At 45.2% G+C, this 21,617-nt stretch overlaps 3 protein-coding genes across 4 annotated transcripts; 1 reads left to right on the top strand and 2 right to left on the bottom strand.

Moving 5' to 3' along the window:
* Positions 1-318: 318 nt before the first annotated feature.
* Positions 319-5,777, bottom strand: gdpd4b (glycerophosphodiester phosphodiesterase domain containing 4b). Its single transcript, XM_088278924.1, has 14 exons — positions 5,690-5,777; positions 4,656-4,840; positions 4,469-4,572; positions 4,293-4,386; positions 3,952-4,011; positions 3,251-3,349; positions 3,099-3,192; positions 2,642-2,787; positions 2,444-2,526; positions 1,695-1,845; positions 1,309-1,533; positions 959-1,116; positions 739-886; positions 319-431 (listed from the first exon to the last, which is right to left on the bottom strand). Exons 2-14 carry the CDS (start codon positions 4,776-4,778, stop codon positions 345-347), a joined length of 1,572 nt encoding a protein of 523 aa, XP_088135050.1. The 5' UTR covers positions 4,779-4,840; positions 5,690-5,777; the 3' UTR covers positions 319-344.
* Positions 5,778-6,996: 1,219 nt separating this feature from the next.
* On the top strand, positions 6,997-9,346 carry LOC148320559 (aquaporin-11-like). Its single transcript, XM_088279360.1, has 3 exons — positions 6,997-7,717; positions 8,327-8,443; positions 8,522-9,346. The coding sequence occupies exons 1-3, from the start codon at positions 7,126-7,128 to the stop codon at positions 8,626-8,628; spliced, it is 816 nt and encodes a 271-aa protein (XP_088135486.1). The 5' UTR covers positions 6,997-7,125; the 3' UTR covers positions 8,629-9,346.
* Positions 9,347-9,531: 185 nt separating this feature from the next.
* rsf1b.1 (remodeling and spacing factor 1b, tandem duplicate 1) lies at positions 9,532-20,673 on the bottom strand. 2 transcript variants are annotated; one of them, XM_088279358.1, is made up of 15 exons: positions 20,514-20,673; positions 19,475-19,566; positions 19,274-19,366; positions 18,694-18,899; positions 18,537-18,634; positions 14,589-18,334; positions 14,063-14,344; positions 13,651-13,755; positions 13,488-13,567; positions 13,361-13,415; positions 13,101-13,287; positions 12,752-12,965; positions 12,228-12,445; positions 11,908-12,087; positions 9,532-11,831 (listed from the first exon to the last, which is right to left on the bottom strand). In XM_088279358.1, exons 1-15 carry the CDS (start codon positions 20,665-20,667, stop codon positions 11,383-11,385), a joined length of 6,159 nt encoding a protein of 2,052 aa, XP_088135484.1. In that variant the 5' UTR covers positions 20,668-20,673; the 3' UTR covers positions 9,532-11,382. The 2 variants fall into 2 exon arrangements, with proteins under 2 accessions (XP_088135484.1, XP_088135485.1); XM_088279359.1 differs by lacking the exon at positions 20,514-20,673 and adding an exon at positions 19,880-20,503.
* Between the last annotated feature and the right edge of the window lie 944 nt (positions 20,674-21,617).

Genomic DNA, 21,617 nt, shown 5'->3' with positions numbered 1-21,617 from the left:
TAAGTAACCAGCTCAGGTCGGGTTGCCAGGTCGTGCTTTTGCCCCGCTGGTGGAGTTGCGGCGCTGGACACGGACCAAATGTCACTCCGCTCTGTAACATTCACACAGCGTACGTACGAATAAACGTCTTCCACAGCAACGCTACCAGCGTTATGACCAGAGAGACGTCGTGTGGCGGAAAATATGACGCACCTGATTTGAACTGAATGTATTTGTCTCCTTCCGGTGTGACCGAGAGTCCTGAGAGGTCACTCAGGTCCGCCAGTTTTCTTGCTCTCCGTCTTTCCGCAAACGCAACATAAACTGTGTGAATATTTTAAAATAAGTTGCAAATTAGGACTATTTTACCTGTTCAAGGTGAAGATGGTTGCGACCAGCAGCAGTGACAGCACGTCAGTGACGAGCCACATGGTCTTGTATTCATCGGGAGTCTAACACATCCACAGGACAGTGAGTTAAACGTTAGAAACGTCAATCGTGAGTCCCATTTATTTATTGCAATTTATTGATTTAGTTCTGCCCACTCATTTCCTATTCAATTTCATGCTATAAAGAAATATATCGTATACAAATCACACCCGAGTATGTCTAGGTCTGCAATGTTGAATAATATACTTTCATATTTTCTCCCCAAACTTTTTGAAATAAAGGCCTCCCCTGTAACTGAGTATGGCAAATAAAACATCCTTGGAAATTATTTTCTGTGAAACAAAGTCAAAATTGGTGAACAAGACCAACCATGAGGAAGAGGGGCTGCTTCATGGCCTTAAGAATATGCGGGGCGTTGGTGGTGACCGAGTGGGCTCCCGTGCACCAGGCCAGCGAGTAGAGCCACGCCTCACTGATCACGTACAAGTTGGTGGTGATGTTGGTGGCGGCATAGTGACTGCGTGCACAAAATAAGAATAAGAATAAGAATACAAGTATTAAAAAAAATAAAAAATCACAACACACACACCTGATAAGCTGGACCGACATGGAGGTGTAGTGCAAGTTGAGCCTGTTGATGTGCTGACTCTGGAGACGAGCTATGGAGTTCACTGAACCTGACGTCTGCTGAAAGTCCCCTTCCTGTTGCTGTACTAAATCACGATCCTCGGGGTTCAACCACAGCACCTGCTCAGTAGACAAATGGACACGTGTACAACCAAAAAAATGAAATTAGAAGGAGGTATGTTCATGCCATTGACTGATCGTTTCCCTCCACAGACATCTTTCATTTATATGGTGATAGTCTTTTATTACTACAATTAGAAGACAAGAATATTTCAATGTTGCTATGGGAACACAATTTATCGGGCATGTCACCTGCGAGGGCTTGATAGTCGACTCATTCCGGATGACTTCCAGCGTACGTTGGATCCACGAATTGTTGAACGGGTGTCCGTGGGGGGGCCGGTAGAGGTCAAAGATGACCAGCTTGTTGTAGCGGGCCGCCAGCTCCAGGAATTCCAGCAGCTTGCAGACGGGCTGCTCTGCCGCCCGCTGGCGATCCTCCACGCCCAGCGAGGCCGCCGTGCCATACGGGTCTGTCTGTTTGAAAAAATAAATAAATAAATTGAGTATTCGCTATCTTAACGTTCCCTGCTTTTGACAAATAAACTTGTCAATTGTGATCGGTGAGGAAAGGTCCTGATTGGAACTTTATGATGCACATGGTGGAGATGCATCGTTTTCGATTGATGACAACTCACAGAAAGGAACCAGCCGCCCGCGTTGAGTCTTCTCAGTTCCGGCCATGTAAACATGCCGGACTGCCGGTCGTCATGATCGGGAAACACCTCGTCAATGTTGGTGGTCCGCCGCAACGAGCGGTCGTGCATTAGGAACGGAACGCCGTCATAACTGAGACACACAAAACGGAGCTCTGGAGTTGGATTCATTGGGAACAGTGAGCGCCTACTATTGGTGGGGGATAGCGACCAGGCCCTGCCACAAATACCCAGAAATCTGCGAGTAACGGATGTCTGAGGTTAGTTGGCCGAAAGTTGCCAGTTGCCAAGAGGCGAGTTTATCAGCCAATAACGGAAGGTCGGTTCCATCCAAGATTGATGAATTTGCAAATGCTGAGCTATGTGTAAGCGAGGGTTCACGGTAATAAGAAAATAATTTTAAAAAAATGAAATATGTCATGAGAATATAAAAAATGTTAATCATTTGTGAATCATGATTTCATGCTTCAGCGCTCATTATTGACATTTTGCTTCGCCTTCTGAATGTTTTGGCCACCAGGGGGCAGTATTCCACATGATAAATACAAGAAGGCAGTCTCTTCTAAGATCAGTAACCATCAGCCATGGAATGAGTTTTGTTGCCAATTTATTTATTTTTTGACATTGTGTTTTATTATATCATGACTGCTGTTTTTCTTTAAAAAAACAAAAAAAAAAAACATCATTTTCCAACACATACTTTTCCCTCAAAATTGTAGTCCAAATCTGACCTGATGGTGACGTCCGTCTCCAGACCGTCACATCCTGCCTCCACCGCCTTCTCGAAAGCCATCAACGTGTTTTCCGGAGCCATCTGAACGTAAGAACATATCCACACAAACGTTCATGTCAGTGGAGGTCAAACTAGCAACGGCGGGCTAAAGACAGCCTGCCGTGCATTTGTCAAATTTGTCAAGGTCCACGCTCACCATGGGGGCTCCTCGGTGACCGAAGAGAGTCGGCGGAGGGCCAAGGGTCCCCCGATTTCTGATACATGGCGAATACATACCGAGAGGCACCAAGTAGAGGACCAACAGGGCACTCAGATACACCACCAAAATTAAGTACCGCCTAACTGTCAATTACATAAACAAATACCTCCTTTAGCATGAAAGATGAAAAACAATTTGATTCCCAGAACAAGAACACTTTTTTTACTCTTAACACGTGCCCAATAAGCAAGCAGCGTTGGGCAGTGCCAGAATATGAGCGCGTGGTCGCCTTTCTTTCCACACCGTCTCCAACAATTTGTCTACAAATTCCATCATCAATCTTAACGTCCAAGTTGACGGTAGCGCATCTCATCTTGACAATTCCTTTCGAAATGGTTCAAACACTTTATCACTTACTCACCCCCTCCCCGATATGTTTCCAGTCACAACTCACTTAACTTGAGCTTGCTGAAAAAGTGCAACGCCACGGGCCAAGCCAGCGCCGTCATCAGCGAGACCGCGCCAACATGAAGGTACGGCGCAGTGACCTGGTGGCAGAAAGAGATGAAGACGAGCCATACGTGACGTGGGCGACGAGGGGCTCACCTGCAAGGAAAGCTGCACCGTGACCCATTGGAGAACCCACAAGTCGGACATGACGGCGATGGCGGCGATGGCGAACGTCAAGGTCAGCATCACGCCAATCTGAACGCAGAGAGGACACAACATTAGGTACACGTAGAGGGATCGAGCCCTGAATTATGTTTGTATTGAATCATTTCTTGAATAAATTCCACCAGTCAGTGATTTTTTTGTCCAGTTGCAGAATTTTAAAATCGATTCTCCAGTTAATTGGGAGCCCGAGTAAAGCTTTTTGCTCTCTGGTCAGAACTCCAGCTGTAGCGTTGTGAATGAGCTGCGGCTGTTTGATGCTCTTTTGAGGGAGTCCAGTCAGAAGACCGAAACAATAATCACGTCTACTGGAGATAAAAGCACGGATAAGGTTCCTCCGAGTGTGCTTGGAGCATGCAAGCCTTCAGTCTGGATACGTTTTTCAGCAGGTCAAAGGTTCGCTTGAACGGTTCAACAAAAAAGCGCTTCATTGGGGAGATGCCGACTCGAAACGGGAAACACTTGAAGTTTCCTTGCCGGCGTCTCGCTCGCTCGCTCTCTCCCTCCCTCCCCGCCTCGCTCTCTCACCCTCTCGAGGGTTTTGAGGTCTTTCCTCACGTGGACTGATAACGAAATGTTGCAATCTCATATTACACTGTCCTGATTCGAGGTGAGCGGTTGTGTTGGAGGCGTACCTTGTGACTCCAGTGCAAAGACAGTCTTTGCCCCTGTGACAGCAGACACACGGCCAGCAACTGCAAAGGGTTGGAACAACATTTTGTAAAAACGCAAACAGATTCAGGCCTTTGTCTTCAGGTTGAAAGTAGGGTTTCAAGCCAGGATAAGGGTTTCGAAGTTGGCTTTCAAATTACGGTTAGGGCTTTAAATTAGTGACTTGAACTCAGGTTAGCGTTTCAAATATGGGTTAGGGTTTAAAGGTAGGGTTTCAAATTCAGGCATTTATTCTGCTGAATTTCCAAAAAAGTCCATCTCGGTTGGGCTCTACTAAAACGAAGACAACATGTCAGCGTCTCACCATGAGCACAGCCATGTAGGAGAAGAACACGGCAGTGATGACCAGCAGCACCAGCGACCACGCCCACCAGAAGCCCAAGTTGCCGTAGTTAAACCTAAGCAAGTACACGCGCCTTCATTTTGGCCAACAGGAAGTGGACGGCACGTGCGCATGCGCCGCTGTTTCCGCAAACCCACCAGTCAAAGTCATTGTAGTCATTCTTGGCTTGCGTCCAGAAGTAGAGGAAGAGCAGCGTCAGGCAGAAAGTCGTCACCAACACGCCCAAGCTGGCGCCTTCCCACTGTACAGGCAGAAAGTAGCGGCGAGTTCACATCGATGGGCTCATCAAGGCACAGGATGGAAGCGAGGCGTTGGTCCGCTGACCTTTCCGCAGCAGCAGTGGCCGGGCCGCATCGAGCTCCCTTGCTGCCGTCGCCACCGGCAACCGTACAAGCCCAGCAGACATGATGTCAAAGGTCGATGCTCGCTGCGCAACGTGGGCGCCATGGGGCTCAGCAAACTTCTTACGCCGTGGCCATCTTGATCAGAAAATAATAAGACAGCAAAACCTGAAAGGAGATGCGGTAGGGAAAATGGACTTTTTAGTAGGGCTCGCTAATTTAGCTCTTTTAAAATTGGACGATTAATTTTGTTATCTGAATTTTATCCAGCCAAATATCTGAATCAGAAGATTTTACAAAACCTGCGCTCATCATTGACTACAAATCTGCCATTAAAACAAACACATTTTACCATGGCAAGAAATAAAATTGGCTCGAATTTGTGATCTTTGGGTATTTCTGACCGAAGCATGCGACAGACCACCTAGGATCAATTTAAAATTGTGTGTTTGGAGAAATGCATCTAAAAAAGTGGATGATAATACCTGTAGCTGTACCTTCCCCTTTCTAAACAGTCTCTGCAGTGTAAACACTTTTTATAGCAGATGTAAAACTGATGTCTTCAAGTCATAGATAAGATAAGATTAGTCCCATGGAGCGGCACAATGGTACTTTTGCCTCTTGTAGAGTGTGCAAAATGTTGTAAAATGTACAGTATGACAACACTGTAGAGAAAGTTGTTGAAAAACCAAGAAGCCAAATTCCGTTCAATTTTGCGTCACTTTATTGCTCCACTAAAACGGCGTCCGGGGAACATGCTGGTAGTCAAATATCTCCATTTGGCGAGCCCATCTACTCTCTCCTTTGAATTTCTGTCATATGTCTAAGCCGAATTAATTTCACAATGCTCGTAACACATATTTTAATTTGTTGCGCTTGGATGCTTGTTAGTTTGAGGCAGAGACACCTTTCTTTTCAAAATGACAAACTTTCATAATGAGGTTTGGTGACGATGAATGGAGAATTATCCAATAAGGGCAATTTAATAGAAAATTAAAATAATTCAGGTTTTTCTACCTTCCAATCGGTTGGCTCCTCTTCCTCGGTTCGGTGTCCGACAAGTCCACTGAAGTGCAGCCGGACGATGTTGTGTCAAGGTAACGGAGGTAACACAAAACCGGAAGTAGAAAAAGCTTCGTCGGCTACACGGTCATACGTTTCACCATAAAAGTCATTTTATTCTGAAACTAGAATGGGAATTTGTTTTGTCGTTTCTGAGGTGACGACCTGGTGATGCAGTGAAGGACCATCCGTTTATTAGTTGATTTCCTCACATTTGCTGGTGGTGTCAGCCATTGTAAAGGTATGGGTACTACAACAGAATTGTAATACATTTATTACTATTTTACGGCCTTTTGCTCGTCCTACCAATGTAAACAACATCAGCTTTACAAATGCCACCCCTGTGCAGGAGGTATTAGTCATATGAACGTAATAGTAACGATAACTTCCCTAAAAAAACGTTTTTCCTTTCCAAAATGAATGGCCAAGACGTTGATTCCCGAAAACGAAAAAAAAAATCTGAAATGTATTTAATATGTGTGTGTATACTGATAAGTGTCTATTTAAGGCAAAGTGTTTATCTTTTCAAGTGGATGACATGCATAAATTATAGATGGAGACTTTGGTTAGACTCAGGCAGTCCTGTGGGAATATTTAAAAAATGTAGCTAGTCTCAATAACAATTAGAATGATCACGTTCCAAGTTTTCCGCAACAAATAATGCAACTTCCTTTCAACATTTGCAAGTAAATATTTATTCACCCTGTGCTTTTGTCCAATTCTGTTGCAACCCATGCCTGTAATCCTGAAGGATGCCCTATGGCACCATTTCCCAACTTTTGTCCTGTCACGACACTCACTGGCATAGCTGAGTTCTCAAACGTGGTACGCAGGCTCCCTCTGGTGGTATGCAAAACAATCACTGGCTAAGGACAGTTCAGTTGTGTTTAGCTTTTTAGTACATTTGTATCAATTATTTCACTTTTTATTTAGGTACAATTGAACTTTCATGTGCAACACATTTTTTCTACGTTCATCTCAGAACAAAACACTCTGCTCAAGTTACCACTGGGCCTTGCAAACCAACACTGTTGAGGTGTGGTGCTTGGTGGCAGAATTAAATGTGTTTTGAAAATTGTTTCTAAGAAAAAAAGATGTCACCGTTTGGATCATATTCAAGGATCAAAGAAAGCCATTCGAACAGTCCTTGAATTCAAATATACGTCATATTTGCTGACTTTACATTAATTCCACTGTAATTGAAGTTAAACGACATTCTTTTATTTTGAAAGTCTGCGCCCCATACTTCCCGGCACATGTGAACGTGCAGTGGCGGGACGGGGCGTAAGTTTGCCATGTGGGAGGAGGAGTTGGAAGTACTTTATACTTCGTCCTGCCAGGTGCTACGCGACTATTCGAACGAGCCGATGAGCTGACCTCAGTCGCCGGGGATGGACGACGTGTGGGTCTCCGTGGCGGCGTCGGCAGCCGCGGTGCTCCTCAGCGAGCTGGTCCGCCGTGCGGCCGCTCGATACCTCCGGGGAACCGCCGGAGCTCTGGTGTTGGAAGCGGCGTCCACCTTCCAACTCTGCTGCTGCACACACGAACTCAAGCTGCTGGGGAACTCGGGGCAGCCGCAGCCGCCGTTCGGTCTGACGCTGTGCTACGCCGTCACGGTCGTCCACTTGCTCACCTTCCGCGAAGCTTCGTGTAACCCCTGCGCTGTCGTGGAGCGCGTTTGCCGGGGGACCTGCCGAGTCGGCGCGGCGTTTGCGTTCGTCGCAGGCCAGTTCGGCGCCGCATTAGTGGCGCGTTACGCCGCCGCCTCCATGTGGTCCTTGGGGCTGGCGGAGCACCACGTCCGCCACCGGCGCTTCGGCTTCAGGTGTTTCGACCCGCTCGGCGGCACCGTGCTGGAAGCCGCCGCCGTGGAGCTCGCCTGCGCTTTCGCTATCCAGGCGGCTGTCCTTCATATTCATAAGGTGGACCACAAACTGCGCGTCCACGTCTTTGCAGCGCTCATCACCGCGCTGGTTTACGCTGGTGAGTTTGGTGACGTCACGCGCAGAGCTGCCGTGCTTGCGCGTTTTGCTCTTTAATTCGTAATGTTGCCATTTTTTAGTTCAGTTTATTTTATATGTACAAGTTTGTAATTGCTTATCGGTCCTACACGATGGCATATATGCACTACCTTTATATAAATCCTCCACCTTAAAACATGATTAAGTCAACTTTAATCAAGGACATTTCCCAAATGTTATCAAGGAAAGCAACTACTCATACTGCAAAAACTCATAATTAATTCCTTGTAAAAAAGAAAGCGTGACGACAAACTTGGCAACAGCTAAAACTATACAGTAGTAATGTACACACTGCAAACAAAGTCTAACCATGATTAAACGGGGCAAATCAAGGCCAAAAACAATTCCTATTCTCTTTCAGCATTTTTTTTTCATAAAAAAATCTTTAAAAGCTCAAGAAAAAAAAAATCTCAAATTATGTTATGCTCACACGATCTTCGTTTTTTTTAAAAGAAATCTTGCAGAGTCAAAATTTCCTATTGTATCATCGTATAATCCTAATTTTTTTATGTTTCTTTTAGCCCAGTTCTTGCAGTGTATTAACAACAACGTCCTCGATTTTCATTTTGAGGTGGAAGCATTTCGGGGGCGGTGTTTAACCCCGTTCTGGCCTTCTCCATCAACTTCCGCTGCAGTGGCCACACCTACCTGGAGTACATCTTCATTTTCTGGCTGGGTCCCGCCTTCGGTATGCTTAATTAACAACTCATTTGTTTGTTTGTTCGTTCACTGTTTAGCTACTTAAGAATTCTGTTGTCACCCTCAGGTGTTGCCAGCTGCATCCTGTTCTTCGAGAAAATCCTCCCGTTCCTCTCCGGGACGAATGCGGCAGGCCGTGGCATCATCAGCGCTCCCAAGCACAAATCACACTAGTCAAATGTTAGCGCTTTGTCGTACGGCAGGTTTGAACAGCACATTTCAATATGCAAGTGTGTGTTTTTAGGTACTTGGGAGTAGCAGGTACAAAATGGAGGGCGACAGCTCTCTTGTCGTTGTTGTATTTTGGTCAATAAGATACGGTAGTCGTCGTGATAACATTTCTGGCCTTCTCATGGCACTTTGCTTGTTGGCTTGGCTACACAAAATTAGATTTGTAGTTTGCCGTACTGGAACCTAAACTGTTGGCCGTGGTATAGTTTAAAAAATGTTTTCTTTATCGGAGATGGTAATACGCAGTTTATCGTGATTTCTGAATTTGGCTTATCGTGATTTTTCCGACAAATGCACATTTGGAATATTCCAGTTAAAATGTTTTTTTTCCTGTCATGGTTGGTTTTGAATAATTGCTTCCATCAGTTCCTTTTAGTTGTGTTCGTATTTTTCACTGCTCAACATGCCGACACTGTGAAGCATATGTTCGGTTGTCTGCCCTCGTTGTGCGTCTATGACTGTGAATGTTTTACTTCTGGAAGACGGTCACTTCGTTAATCATGTCAGCTTCTCTTCATGTTAGCGTCGTGCTCAGTCGCAATTTCTTTGCAACGTTGACTTTAAACCTTACGTTTGTTGAGAAAATTGCAATTAAGAATGTTTTATGGTGAGTGGTTTTTGTGTGTGCTGTTGGACAGAAAGTAAAAGGTAGTAAAATGTCCTCTGCCTCCACAGCATCTGACGCTGTTACGCAACGCGACCTTTGTACCGGTCGCACCCGTCGATGACACTCGGAACATTTAACGCCTTGACAACAACGCACATTGGAGCACAGCCCTCTACCAAGGCGGTATATAATATTTTTCCATCAAATATTTTTAGAAATAATGTGTGAATGGGGGCGGGTCAGGCTTAGAAGCACTTTTATTATGACAAATGTACAAGATCATCAGAAATAACAGTTAACAAAAATGGGTCAGCTGGTTCTATACAGAAGGATTTCGGTGCCTGGGGGGGGCTGGTTCCTCCCACATTCATGATGAGGTAATAGGGGGGGGAAATTCCACTCAATGGCAATTTGTCTTTTTTCATCATCTGTTTCCATGCAGCCTCTGCTTACTCGAACCGCACAACAGTCAAAACCACCAATATATTTTCCTTTTTTTTCTCCTTTTACTCAGCAAGTAGTGATGATAAATAGTAGAGGCGAAGACCATCGTGGCCCTTTGGCTGCATACGGACCCCTCAAGTGCATTTTCATCCGGCCCGCCATGAAATTTGAAAACGAGGTACTCTTATTTATACATTTAAAAAAAAAAAAAAAAAAAAACATTAAACAGGAAGACAATACAAAACAAAATGGAGCCGGTTACTTCTTTAAATGTTTGTACAAAGAAAATATTTTCTTTCGCACGTAAATACAATTGGAACCCCAGAAGTTGAACACCACACACGCAAACATTGCAATTCAGATCTCAAACTCAAAATCTTTTTCTTTGGCTTTTTTGGGCATGATGCCACGTCTGAAGGGTACCAGCGATGAAAATAGAGCTTGAAACTAACCTTATCGGGATGTCTGTTAAGTTCATATGACCCATATACTTCCACATTACATACCTACATACACATTGCTACCTATAAAAACACATCTAGGTGACAGTTATTATATTTTAAAGCACACGAGAATAGAAACTGTCTGTTGTGGGGCAAGTCATGAAAACGTTTTTGATTCAGTTAGTTGCTAGCATTAGCCGCCAACTTGCTAGCCTTTGGTGACATCATTTAGTTAGGTGACGGGGCAGACTTTTTAGGGAATTGACACGATCTTCTAGTGTAGAAATTACAAGAAAGTCTGAAAAACTCTTGGATTTCAGCACTATCATTAGCTTCTAGTGCTAGCCAGCAACTGGCTAACAGATGAAGACATCGTGATTTTTTTTCCAACAGGAAGAATACAAATTAAAAAGACTTCTTGAGTATATGAGAAATATTTATATATATCTAAAAAAACAGACTTCTGGGGTGTTGATTAAAAGAAAGTCTTAAAATGACTACAGGATATTTATTGAAAGTCTTATCCGAACGCAAATATTAGCTGCTTGCATAAGTTGAAAATTAGCTCACTACTGTCATTTTGGGGGAAAAAAAGACTTCCAGGTTACAGATGCTAAGAATAGGTTTTAAAACAACAACAAAAAAGTCCAGATACAAGTGCTAACGTTAGCTGCTAGCACATTTTGTCAAGACGGCTGGGATAAAAACAACTTTGGAGGACTTAACCTGATTTCTTTAAGGGAAAATAATTTGCTCAACTCCCGAGGTTCCACGTTATAAAAAAAAATTGATATTGAAAAAGAACTATGAGAAGACTTAGAGAGCATTCTTGAGATTATTTTACTCTCCAAATGTAAAAAAAAAAAAAATACACAGACGACAGCTGGCAGTTAAAATGATTTTGTATACAATATACAAAAAAAAACAGTCATCTATTATTTAATATCAGCATGTTTACATTCACACCTTCACATATATGCATGACACCTTTTTAATATTAGCGTATAAAAACTAGGGAGTAGTGTTTTTTTTCACCTTTTCCTCAAGGAATGACAACTGGAAATGGGAGACACGGGACCATGTGGAGAAGAGGTGAGCGGGACCTTTTTGTTTTTACACGACATGAAGAGGGTACAATAATAATAAGAGGAATATAAAAATACAATAGCACAAAAAATGAAATCGTACACCTTTTTTTTTTTTTTACAATTGTTCGTTATTGCAGACGTAGTCCACGAGGTCCGTGACACCCAGCAGGTCGTCTTCGTCTTCGTCCTCCTTGGCGGGCTGTCCGTTGTTGCAGTCCAATGGATTGGTTCCCTTCGCTTCCTCGGTGGACTTCTCCTCGGAAGTCTTCTCCTCGACTGTCTTGTCCTCTGTGGCCTTCTTCTCCTTTGGTTTCACCTCCTCCTCTTCATCATCGTCGGAGTCGATGCGGTTGACCCGTTTACGGACGGGCCTGTCCTCCTCGGATGATTCCTCCGAGTCATCGTCCGAGTCTTCTTCCTCTTCCGACGCTCGCCGGCGTTTCAGGGCCAGATGACGGCGATGCTGCTTTGATGACTTCTTTTCCCCATCTTCTTCCGATGAGTAAACACGGCGTTTGGACGGCCGATCCCTGGAACCGTCTTCGGAATCTCTGGAGAAGCTCCCTGGAAGACAAAAGACAGGAAGAGTGTCAGGACAAAGTAACATTTGGATGAATGTTGTTTTTTTTTTTCCTTTTACCTTCGCTTTCCGAGCTGTTCAGGCATCGTCTGGGTTTGGTTTTCTCCCGATTTGTTCCGGCTTGCGATCCTTCCGACTCCGACGTCTCGCAGTAGTTGACCTGAGCCTTGTGACTTCTCCGCGAGCGCCGTCGGCTCACATCCAGGTCACTGTCGCTGTACTCGCTGGAACCTTGGCTTGCTGCAGAAATTAATTACAAAACGGGTTCCGCTGGTTACGACCTTACCAAACTAACAATGAACTAGTTAGTGAGGTGCTGTAAGTTAGCAATTAAGGTACATCTTTTGGTGCAAATGTGGATTACGTTGTGTTGCTCGTACCCATTTCCTCTTCTTCGTCGTCCTCGTCCGTCTCCACTTCCTCGTCATCCGAGTAGCCTTTAGGTCTCCGCCGCTTTCTGGAGCTGCGTCGTTGCTTCGGCAAGTTCTTGCTGCGGGACTTGGACGAGTGGCGTTTGCCGCAGCTGCCGCCGTCGCTCCCGTTGGAGTCAGTCTCTGCTGCTGTCTCGTTGTCGGACGCCACAAAGTCTTCCTCGGAGCTGGAGCGAAACAAACATACACGCATAATGAATTTGAGAATATTCCCTTGACTCAATCAAAGTCAGCAAAGGCCCTATTATCCCCTATCTGGTAAGATAACAGTTCTACCACTGCTCTTGTTCTTTGCATTTCATTTTGGCAGCATGCTGCCCCTCACAGGTCAGTCTTGGTACTACAACAGGCACCTGCTTAGCAGAGCCTCGAAATTGTCAGAAGAGATGAGAAAATGTTCACATACGCATTCCCCGCCCTCATGAATGGTTTCTCTCAATTTTCCAAATGGGTTGTTATTTCACTTGCTTTACCTTTCACTGAGGCAAAACTCGTCCTCGCTCTCGTCATCGTCCACGGTGCTGTCGCTGTCCAGGTCGTTGAGGCGTCGCCGCTTCTTCTTGCGCAGGCCGGCGTTAGGCCGAGGCGGTCGGCCGTTCTCCTTGCCCTCCTCCGACTGGATGATGGTGGCCATGTCCTTCCCCCTGCCCCCCGTGATGTTGGCCATGTCTTTGCCACGACCGGCTCCTGTACACCGTTCACATGACTTACTCCATCCTCCACGTCGCAATTGGGAATTTCAATGTGACCAATTATGTCATGAAAACGCTCACTGCCCGGAAACGTTTTGGGCGCTCGCTGCGTGGGACTTTGAAATCTCACCTCCTCCCTCGGCTTCTTTGACATCCTCTTCGATGGCCTCCTCGATGGCCTCGTCAAACTCGTCGAATCTGTAGCTGATGTTTTTCTTGGCCCTGGTGGAGCGTCGCCCCCAGCTCTTACTCCGCTTGGCCTCCTTCTTCTCCTTCACAATCACCTCTTGCTTCTCCTCTTCCAACACCGCCTGAGACTAAAAAAAAATAAAATAAAATATTCAGGTCACGGTTACAAAACCAAGTTTGGTGTCCACGTTGCGTCCTTACCGAGGGCGTGATGATGTTTTCCACGCTGATCCCGACATAAATTAGACGCTCTTTTCTGGAAAACAAAAGAGAGCATCAGTGACGCTTCAAGGTTGATTTACGACGAGCATGCCGAGGGCGGCATCACCTTCTCTCTGCCCGTTGTTTCTTCTTCAAGGCGGCGTCGAGGTTTAGTAGCTGTTCTTCCAGTTTGTCACACAAATTTTTCTAAAGAGGCAGACCGTCACGGTTTAGCGAAAACAGGGACAAGAAAGCGGAGTGCAGAGTGTTCTTTGTCATTTAATACATACGTGTTGGCAGGGCGGACAGAACCACTCTCCGTCAGGGATGATCATGAGGGGCGGCCTCAGGCAGGCTGTGTGGTAGCCGCTGTCGCACGAATCGCAGAGCAAGATCTGCACAAAAAAAAAAAAAAAAGAAATTCAATTGTAAACTTGCACTAGGTTTAATATTATTTTGTTTTTAATTATTAATTGCATTAAAATGTAACTTTTTTATTGAAAATTCCTTACATTCAAATGTTTTTTTTGTAATTCTAATGCTCATTAAAATCAGAATGAAAAAACATTTGAATATTAGAATTTTAAGCGTTTGACAATTTGACGTTCATGTGTGCCATTTATTTTGACTTTTCATTAAATAACTTATTCAAGTTGACAACCAAAATGCCGACTTTTGTGGAGCTCGCGTGCGTCAACTCACCAGTTCTGGGTGGTTGGGAAGCCCGCAATGTTTGCAGGGGTCGTCGTTGGGCGGCAGGTCGTCCGAGGACGTGGACGAGTCGGAGGAGCGCCGTTCCCGGTTGCGGCGGCGCCTCTTGGGCCCTCGCTCCACCTTGTAGTCCTCGTCGCTGTCGTCTTCTTCTTCCTCGCTCTCCTCGGCCTGGCTGGACTCGTCCTCGCTGTTGTCGTCGTCTTCCTCTGAGCCTTTCCTTTTGTGGCGGGTGCGCATGTTGGACCAGCGCGCCTTTCGACGCTTCCGCCCCTTGACACCAGAACACAAGATGACTTCAATCAGTAAAGACGCGAAAGAGAAAGTGAGTTTAGGTTGACGGCGCTCCTTCGAAGGATTCCCGTCGACGGCATTTCACGTCATCGGTGCTCAACGAGTTCATTGCTTTCAGGGCATTTTATATTGATTTTTTTTAACATTTCAGTTTCACGTTGTTTTTTTCTGTATGACGACAATCAAGACCGAACGGAAAAGGAACTTAAGAGGGAAAAGTCACCTTTGGTTTGGCCTGCCCATCCTGATCCACCTTCTTCTCTCTGGGCTTCCTCACAACAACCTTTGCCTCCTCTTCTTCTTCCTCCTCCTCCTCGTCTTCTTCTTTCTCTTGAGGCTTCTCGATCTTATTGTCTTGGACCTCCACCGCCTTTCGCATGGGTCGGGAGATCCTGGGCGAGCGCCTCAAAGACATGCGACCCACGTTGGTGTCAGATTCCGAGTCAGCTTGCTTCTCCTCCTGCTGAAGTTTCATCCAGCGTTGGTGGGCTGCTGTTTTGACTCTCCTCCGGACGCCGCTTTTTTCCAGCTGAGCTGAGCTGCCATTTCCCGCCTCGTTCTTGGGCTCATCTTCTTCGCTTTTGCTTTTAGTCGTCTGGTCGGTGACCGCTTCTTTGCCGTCACATTCTGCGGCCTCGGGTTGGTTTTCGGGTTGCGGCGTTACGGACTCTGCGTTTTCCGGAGCATCCTTTTGACTGAGTTTACCAGTTGTGGAATCGTTTTCACTTGGACACGTCGCATCCGGCGAATTCTTTGACTCGTCTTCCTCACTTTTGCTTTTAGTCATCGGGTCGGTGACCGCTTCTTTGCCGTCACATTCTGCGGGCTTGGGTAGGTTTTCGGGTTGCGGCGTTACGGACTCTGCGTCAGCATCCTTTTGACTGAGTTGACCTGTTGTGGAATCGTTTTCATTTGGACACGTCGCGTCTGGCAAATTCTTTGACTTGTCTCGTTCGTTTTTGCTTTCAGCCGTCTGGTCGGTGACGGCTTCTTCACCGTCATATTTTGCAGCCGTGGCTTGGTCTTCAGGTTGAAGCGTTTTGGACTCTGCGTCAGCCTCCTTTGGACTGAGTTGACCTGCTGTGGAATTGTTTCCACGTGGATATTTTGCATCCGGTGAACTCGATTTTTCCCGCTCCTTTTTGCTCGTGGAGACTTTTTCCGTTGCGGAGTCCCTTCCGATTTCCTGACATTCACGCTTCGCGCTGCCGGTTTCGACTTCTTTCTCGGACTCACTTTGATCGTTTTTTCTTTTGGCTGCCTTGTTTTTGTCTTCGGATGGCTCAATTTCCGCCAGAATCTTGCCGTCACGTGCTTCTCCTTTTTTTGGATCACTGGATTTCAAATGAATTGTTTCAATGTTTTCAGGAGCATCTTTCAGACAAAGCTCGTCGGCTGCGGGATCCGTTTCACTTTCTTGACATTTCCGCTCGGTGTCCGGCTCACCATTTTTAGCCTCCTTCCTGGAGTCGTCGAGCTTACTTTTGTCTTGTGATTGCTCGTTTTTTATTGGAGTTTTGCTGCCACTCTCTTCTGTCGCTTTTAGGTCATCGGGTTTAGATGTTTCGGATTCATCAGGAGTGCTTTTCTCCGTCGTCACATTGCTTTCGAAATCCTTTTGACATTCAAGCTTGGCATCCGGCGGACTCTTGGACGTGTCCTCGTTTTCGCCTTTAGCCGCCTCATTCGTGACTTCCGGTTGCTCTTTTTTCGCGAGTGTTTGGCCAACACGCTCTTCTGTCACTTTTTGAAAACCAAGTTTTGGAGTTTGAGATTCATCAGCAGCATCTTTCTCGGTTGTTTCGGAGAGTTTTTCCACGTTGACTTCCTCATTTGATTCTTTTTCATTTTTGCTTTTTGCTGCCTTGCTGGCGACCGGTTCGTTGCCTTTACTCGTGTCTTCTGTTCGCCTGGTTTGTGCTTGAGCGTTGTCATCATGTTCGTCAGTCCTGTTTTGGTCAGTGGATTTCGCCGTTTTGAATTCCTCAGGAGGATCTTTCCCCATCGATTTAGAGAGTTTTTCGGTTTTGGAATCCTGTTGAAGATTTGTGATATGTTGAGCTTTGTCGTCACAATCTTCTGTCCTTTTGTGATCAATTGATTTTTCACTTTTGGGAAGTTGAGAATCCTTTTCACATTTCAGGTCAATGTTTTTTGACTTGTCTAGCTCGTTTTCGCTTTGAGTCACCTCAACAATGAGCGGCTGATTGACGCTTTTCGACGCTGCCTTGACGTAATGTTCTTCGTTCACCTTTTGAACATCTGGTTTCACCGTTTCGCATCCATCCGGAGTGTCTTTCTCAGACACATTCCTCGTCGATTGCTTTTCGCTTTCTTGACATTTAAGTTCGACGTTTGGCGGCGCTTGGGTGCCAATTTCCGCCTCTCCCTCAGACTTGTCTTCCTCTTTTTTGCTTAGAGTCGGGACAGTTTTGATGACACTCTCTTCTGCTTTTTGGCCACTGGGTTTTATCGTTTTGGATTCGTCGTTTTCTGTCGCTTTATCACTTTTGGAGAGATTCTTTCCCGTGGATTCACTTTGGCTTTCGTCCTCGCGACATTCAAGGCTCGGCTTGGTGTTGTCGTCCTTGTTGTTTTCGGGCGATGGCTGCTCCGGTTCTACAGCGACTACATTTTCTGACGTTCTCGGTACAAATATTTTAGGTTTGTCACCTTGTCGTGATTCATCCTGGTGAGGTTTGGCAGCATTCGCAGGTTCTTCTGCAGAGTTGGACGTCGAGTCGTCAGTTTTGGCAGCGTCACGACACCGGTCGTCTTTCGTGGCTTCCGACTTTCTTGGCTTTTCGGAGTCAGTCGCCGAAGCGCCGTTGGCTTTGGGATTCTCGCTAGAGGCCATCTCCTCACACAACTCTACCGTGTTCACTTTTTTGATTACAGATGACTCGGACGATTCTTGAGATTTCTGGCTCGCAGCCTTATCTGCCTTTTTAATGACTGTCAAGTTTTGCGCCGCCACATGATCTTTTTGCGACTCAACCTTTTTCTTGTGGGATTCTTCTTCCTCAGCAGCCTGCGACTTACCCAGTTCATCCTCACTGGGGTGCTTTTCGGATTTCTTCGTTTCTTCAGTTGCCGCGTCGACGCGGTATGATATTCCTTTTGCTTTTTCTTTATCTTCTGAATTATGGTCTTTGGCTGTGACCTCATGATTTGATTTCTCCTTGTTCTTTAGAGCCGTGTCCATTTTTTCTGATATGTCCTTGTTTTCTTCCATAGACAATTGCAAGTTTTTATCTGCGGGCTTGGGCTCTTTTAAATTCCTGTCTCGTTTGTGATTGGACAATTTGTCATCGGATTCCTTAGAACAAGCCGTCACTGCCGCGTTATCTGCGGCGACACTTTTTTCCGTGTCGACTGGCGTAACTGTGACCTTCTCCAGACAACAAGATTCCTTGTGTTGCTTTGCGGATGCCGATTCATTTTCACTCATGCGAGGCTGCAGGCACACCTCCGACGTGGGCTGAACTTCACCATTGACGTGATCGTTGCCACCGTGTGTCTGTTCGGACGTGGTGTTGGGTTTGGAGTTGTCAAGGAGCTGAGACACTGACGTGAACTTCATGCCTCTCTTCTTCAGAGGGATCTTGGCTTGCTGCTCGTTCTTCATCTGCTGGATCTCGTCCACGCTGTTCCGCTTGGCCTCCTCAGGGGAGGACCTCAAAGCAGGAGCAGGGTCCCCACCCTGCGTCTCCGTCTTGGCTTCCGACATATCCATCGGCTCTTCTTTAACGCGCTGGGCTTCATTTACTAAACTGTGATCCATCGACTTTTCTGACATAGTTTCTGCTATGCCGTTCACTGACAATTTGATCTCAGATGTCTCCGATTTGAGCTCGTCGGTGTGATCCAATTTTCCATTGCTCTCAGTTTTCGGTGACACCTGGAAGGCCGGCTTTGTGGAGTCGATGCTGTCGTCATCTGATGAGCTCTCATCTTTCTTTACTTCACCTGGAAATAAAAACCTCAGTTTTATTTGTTTTCAAGTTGATTCCGAGAAATTAGTTTTCTATGCAAGCAAACATCTCAATTTTCGGATTTAGTGATCGAGCAATCATGATCTCAAACATAATTTTCAAAACTAAACTGAAAAAAAGCAAAAATGGAGAGCATTTTTTTTGTAATAAAAAAAAAAATAATAAAAAGAGTTTACCTGCTTTATCCTTTTCAATTTGGGCGTCTCTCTTCAAGAGCTCGGGATCAATGTGTGTCTTGAGCAGAGCCACCACTTGCGCCAAGTCGTTGCGATCTCTGAGAAAGAACCAAACCATCAACATCAATTAAACACCGCCTGCTCCTCTTCTTTGTACCTGACGATGCATTTCCACGAGGCTCCATCCAGGTCGTCCTGTTCTTCCACATAGAGGCGGACGTTGTTGTCCTGGTCCAGTTGGAACCAGTACATCTGGCCGTCCTTGTCGCGGCCGATGGGCTGCAGGCGCATCTTGTCCGGGTCCTCCTCATTGATGGCATTCTTGAACTTCAGGTTGTCATCAAATTGACACTCGCACAGATACTACACAGGCAAAATATGACATGTTGGACTTTTTATGCATCGTTGCAAGAAATTGTGTCTCCACAAAACTCCAGCTAACACCCTCACCATTCACCGTCTTTCATTGGCTTTGTGTGTGTGTGTGTGTTCTTTACAGAGCCGGCTAAAATGAAATTTGTGCTGCATAGATGTTTTTAGCTTTTAACTTTGTTTCACTATGAGAGGTTTTCTTTTATGTCAAAATTACAATAACTAAAAGATTTATTAAAATATGAACTAATGCATCAATACAATGGCGGCAGTTTGACTACAGAGTGGATTAATTGACGTTACGGTTACGATATGTGCTTTGGACATATTTTTGTGGAATTAGAACAATTTGAGTGATTCTTTACTTTAAGGATGGCTGTCTTGCTCTCCAATGTCATGCTCTTGTAGCCTTTTTCTTCCAGCTCCCATGCCCATGCCGTATTGAACTCTTGGCATATCTGCAATGTAACGGCAACAAAAATTGAGGTTCTTCTTGCAGTTAGATTTTTTTATGGTTTCACATTTTAATAGTGAATTAACAATGTTTTATTTTATTTTTTTTTTACCTTGACTAGATACTTTTCCCATCTGTCCGCTGATACAGACTTCCCGATCTTTCTCAGCAACTTGACGTGAAGATCAACTAGCAATTTAGGAACTAAACAACAAATATATATTTTAAAAAACAACACAGATTTCACACATTGCTGAGAATCTCTACTTTCAGGGGAAGAATTCAGTAAGGTTAAAATAAAATAACGAATACCTATTGATTATTTGTGAATGTGAAATGTGAGAATGTATTTTTTAAATTGCGGTAATGTGATTAAAAGACATACAAAAACAGAATGGACGATGAACATGTTTTAATAAACAATACAAATATCACATGTTAATATTACCGACAAATTTAAAATAATTTAATAAATAAACCATTATGTTACATTGCGTGTTGAAAATAAATCCCTTACGTTGCCAGGCTTCCATCGCAAACCTCGTCAATTCAACGCAATGAGCTCCTCCACCGGAAGCACTTTTACTGTATTCGAGCCAAACGCCACCGGTTCCTTTTAATTTGACAGCGCGCACCGGAACTCACCCAGGCGAGAGACTAAGCGGCACCTAATTTAGTCTTTTACCAGTGATTAAAGTACGCCTTTCAGTTTCCTTCGCTGGCATTTAAACACTCCGGGAGAGCGTTTGAACGTCCACGACGCTGTCCTCGTGTAGCGTCACCGCAGTAACACGGAAAAAGGGGTTAGACGAGCTAGTTGGCTGTATGTTGTGTTGTGTTGTGTTCAGGAGCAGCGAATAAAGGCTTGAAAAGCGGAGGGGGGAGCGAAAAGCGTGAAAAGTGACACAAACACGCGGTCAATTCGGCCAATTAACACCAAAATAGCCACGTCCTCGCATATGACCACGCAAAAAATGTCAAATGTAAGAGCCCGCTTTTGTTAAACGTGCATTAGAGGGAAGGTAAAGGTGAGAGAAGCACACAATAACACAGCATTGCTAGCGTAGCTAGCCCAGTTAGCTCGGTAGCAGCGATGAAGTCTCTCCTCCTGCCTCATCCCCCCCTCCCCTGGTTATCTCCCCGAGCCCGACCTGAAGATGTGTCTCGCAAGTATCGCTCCAGCTGCGGGAAGGTGAGCTCCGGTAGGTCCAGCTGCGCTCCGTAGCGCTCTAGAAAGGAGCAAATGACGGCGTAATTGGGACACAGGGCAGGGGGACAACTCGCCGTTGCCGCCGAAGCAGCCATCTTTTTCCCTCCACACCAACCTGTCAAGAGCGCAAGCGTCTGGGGGGCGCTCCACGGGACTTCCGCTGGTGACAAAGTAAAACAAAGGAAGCGAAAAGACAAAGCAAAACATTTGACACCATGCATATAATAACAATAGTAACGACAATATTAACTTGATTTATATACTCGTCGCTGTCATTGGGCCAAAACTTCCTGTCCAAATGTTTTACACAAATTAGTGTACTGTGTTGACCAACCTAAAGTACAGAAAATAGCTTGCTTTGTTTGACAATGCAATGGCTTGTCAAACAACGACGCCAATATTGGCTTCACAATCACGCTCCCGGTATAATGTTGTGTAATGTGCAGTTTCTGCCCCACTATTGCATTGTAAATGATTATTTGTATTAGATGCTACACCAAAGCAGTATTGTTGAATTTAAGTGTAGAAAAATAAAACGTCCTTGCATTGTATGCATTACAGTTGACCAACTGTTTTGGAACTATAACTTTTTAGACTCATTATTGCTGGAGTCCATTCGAGATTTTACTTTCCTGATTGGGGCTTGGTTAACAATGGCAAGACAGGGAACTGTTTAGTTTTTAGTCTCCATCTGGACGTGTTTAATCAGGTTAGTATGCATAAAAATGTTATTGTATGTAAGAGTTAAATGACAAGTCGACTAAAATTCAAGACACACTGAAAAAAAAAAAAAATATATATATATATATACACAGTATACAAACATGAATCATAGGATGAATGTAAATGCTGCAGACAAACATCCATCCATCCATCATCTGTACCGCTTGTCCTCACTAGGGTCGCGGGGGGTGCTGGAGCCTATCCCAGCTATCTTCGGGCAGTAGGCGGGGGACACCCTGAACGGGTTGCCAACCAATTGCAGGGCACACAGATACAAACAACCATCCGCGCTCACACTCATACCTAGCGGCAATTTAGAGTA

The sequence above is a fragment of the Idiotropiscis lumnitzeri genome, chromosome 17 (genome assembly GCF_059441095.1).
Source record: "Idiotropiscis lumnitzeri isolate Australia: NSW breed Sydney's pygmy pipehorse chromosome 17, RoL_Ilum_1.0, whole genome shotgun sequence".
NCBI classification, from domain to species: domain Eukaryota; kingdom Metazoa; phylum Chordata; class Actinopteri; order Syngnathiformes; family Syngnathidae; genus Idiotropiscis; species Idiotropiscis lumnitzeri.
Note: the sequence above shows the minus strand (reverse complement) of the source record. Positions and strands in the feature narration are given on the sequence as shown.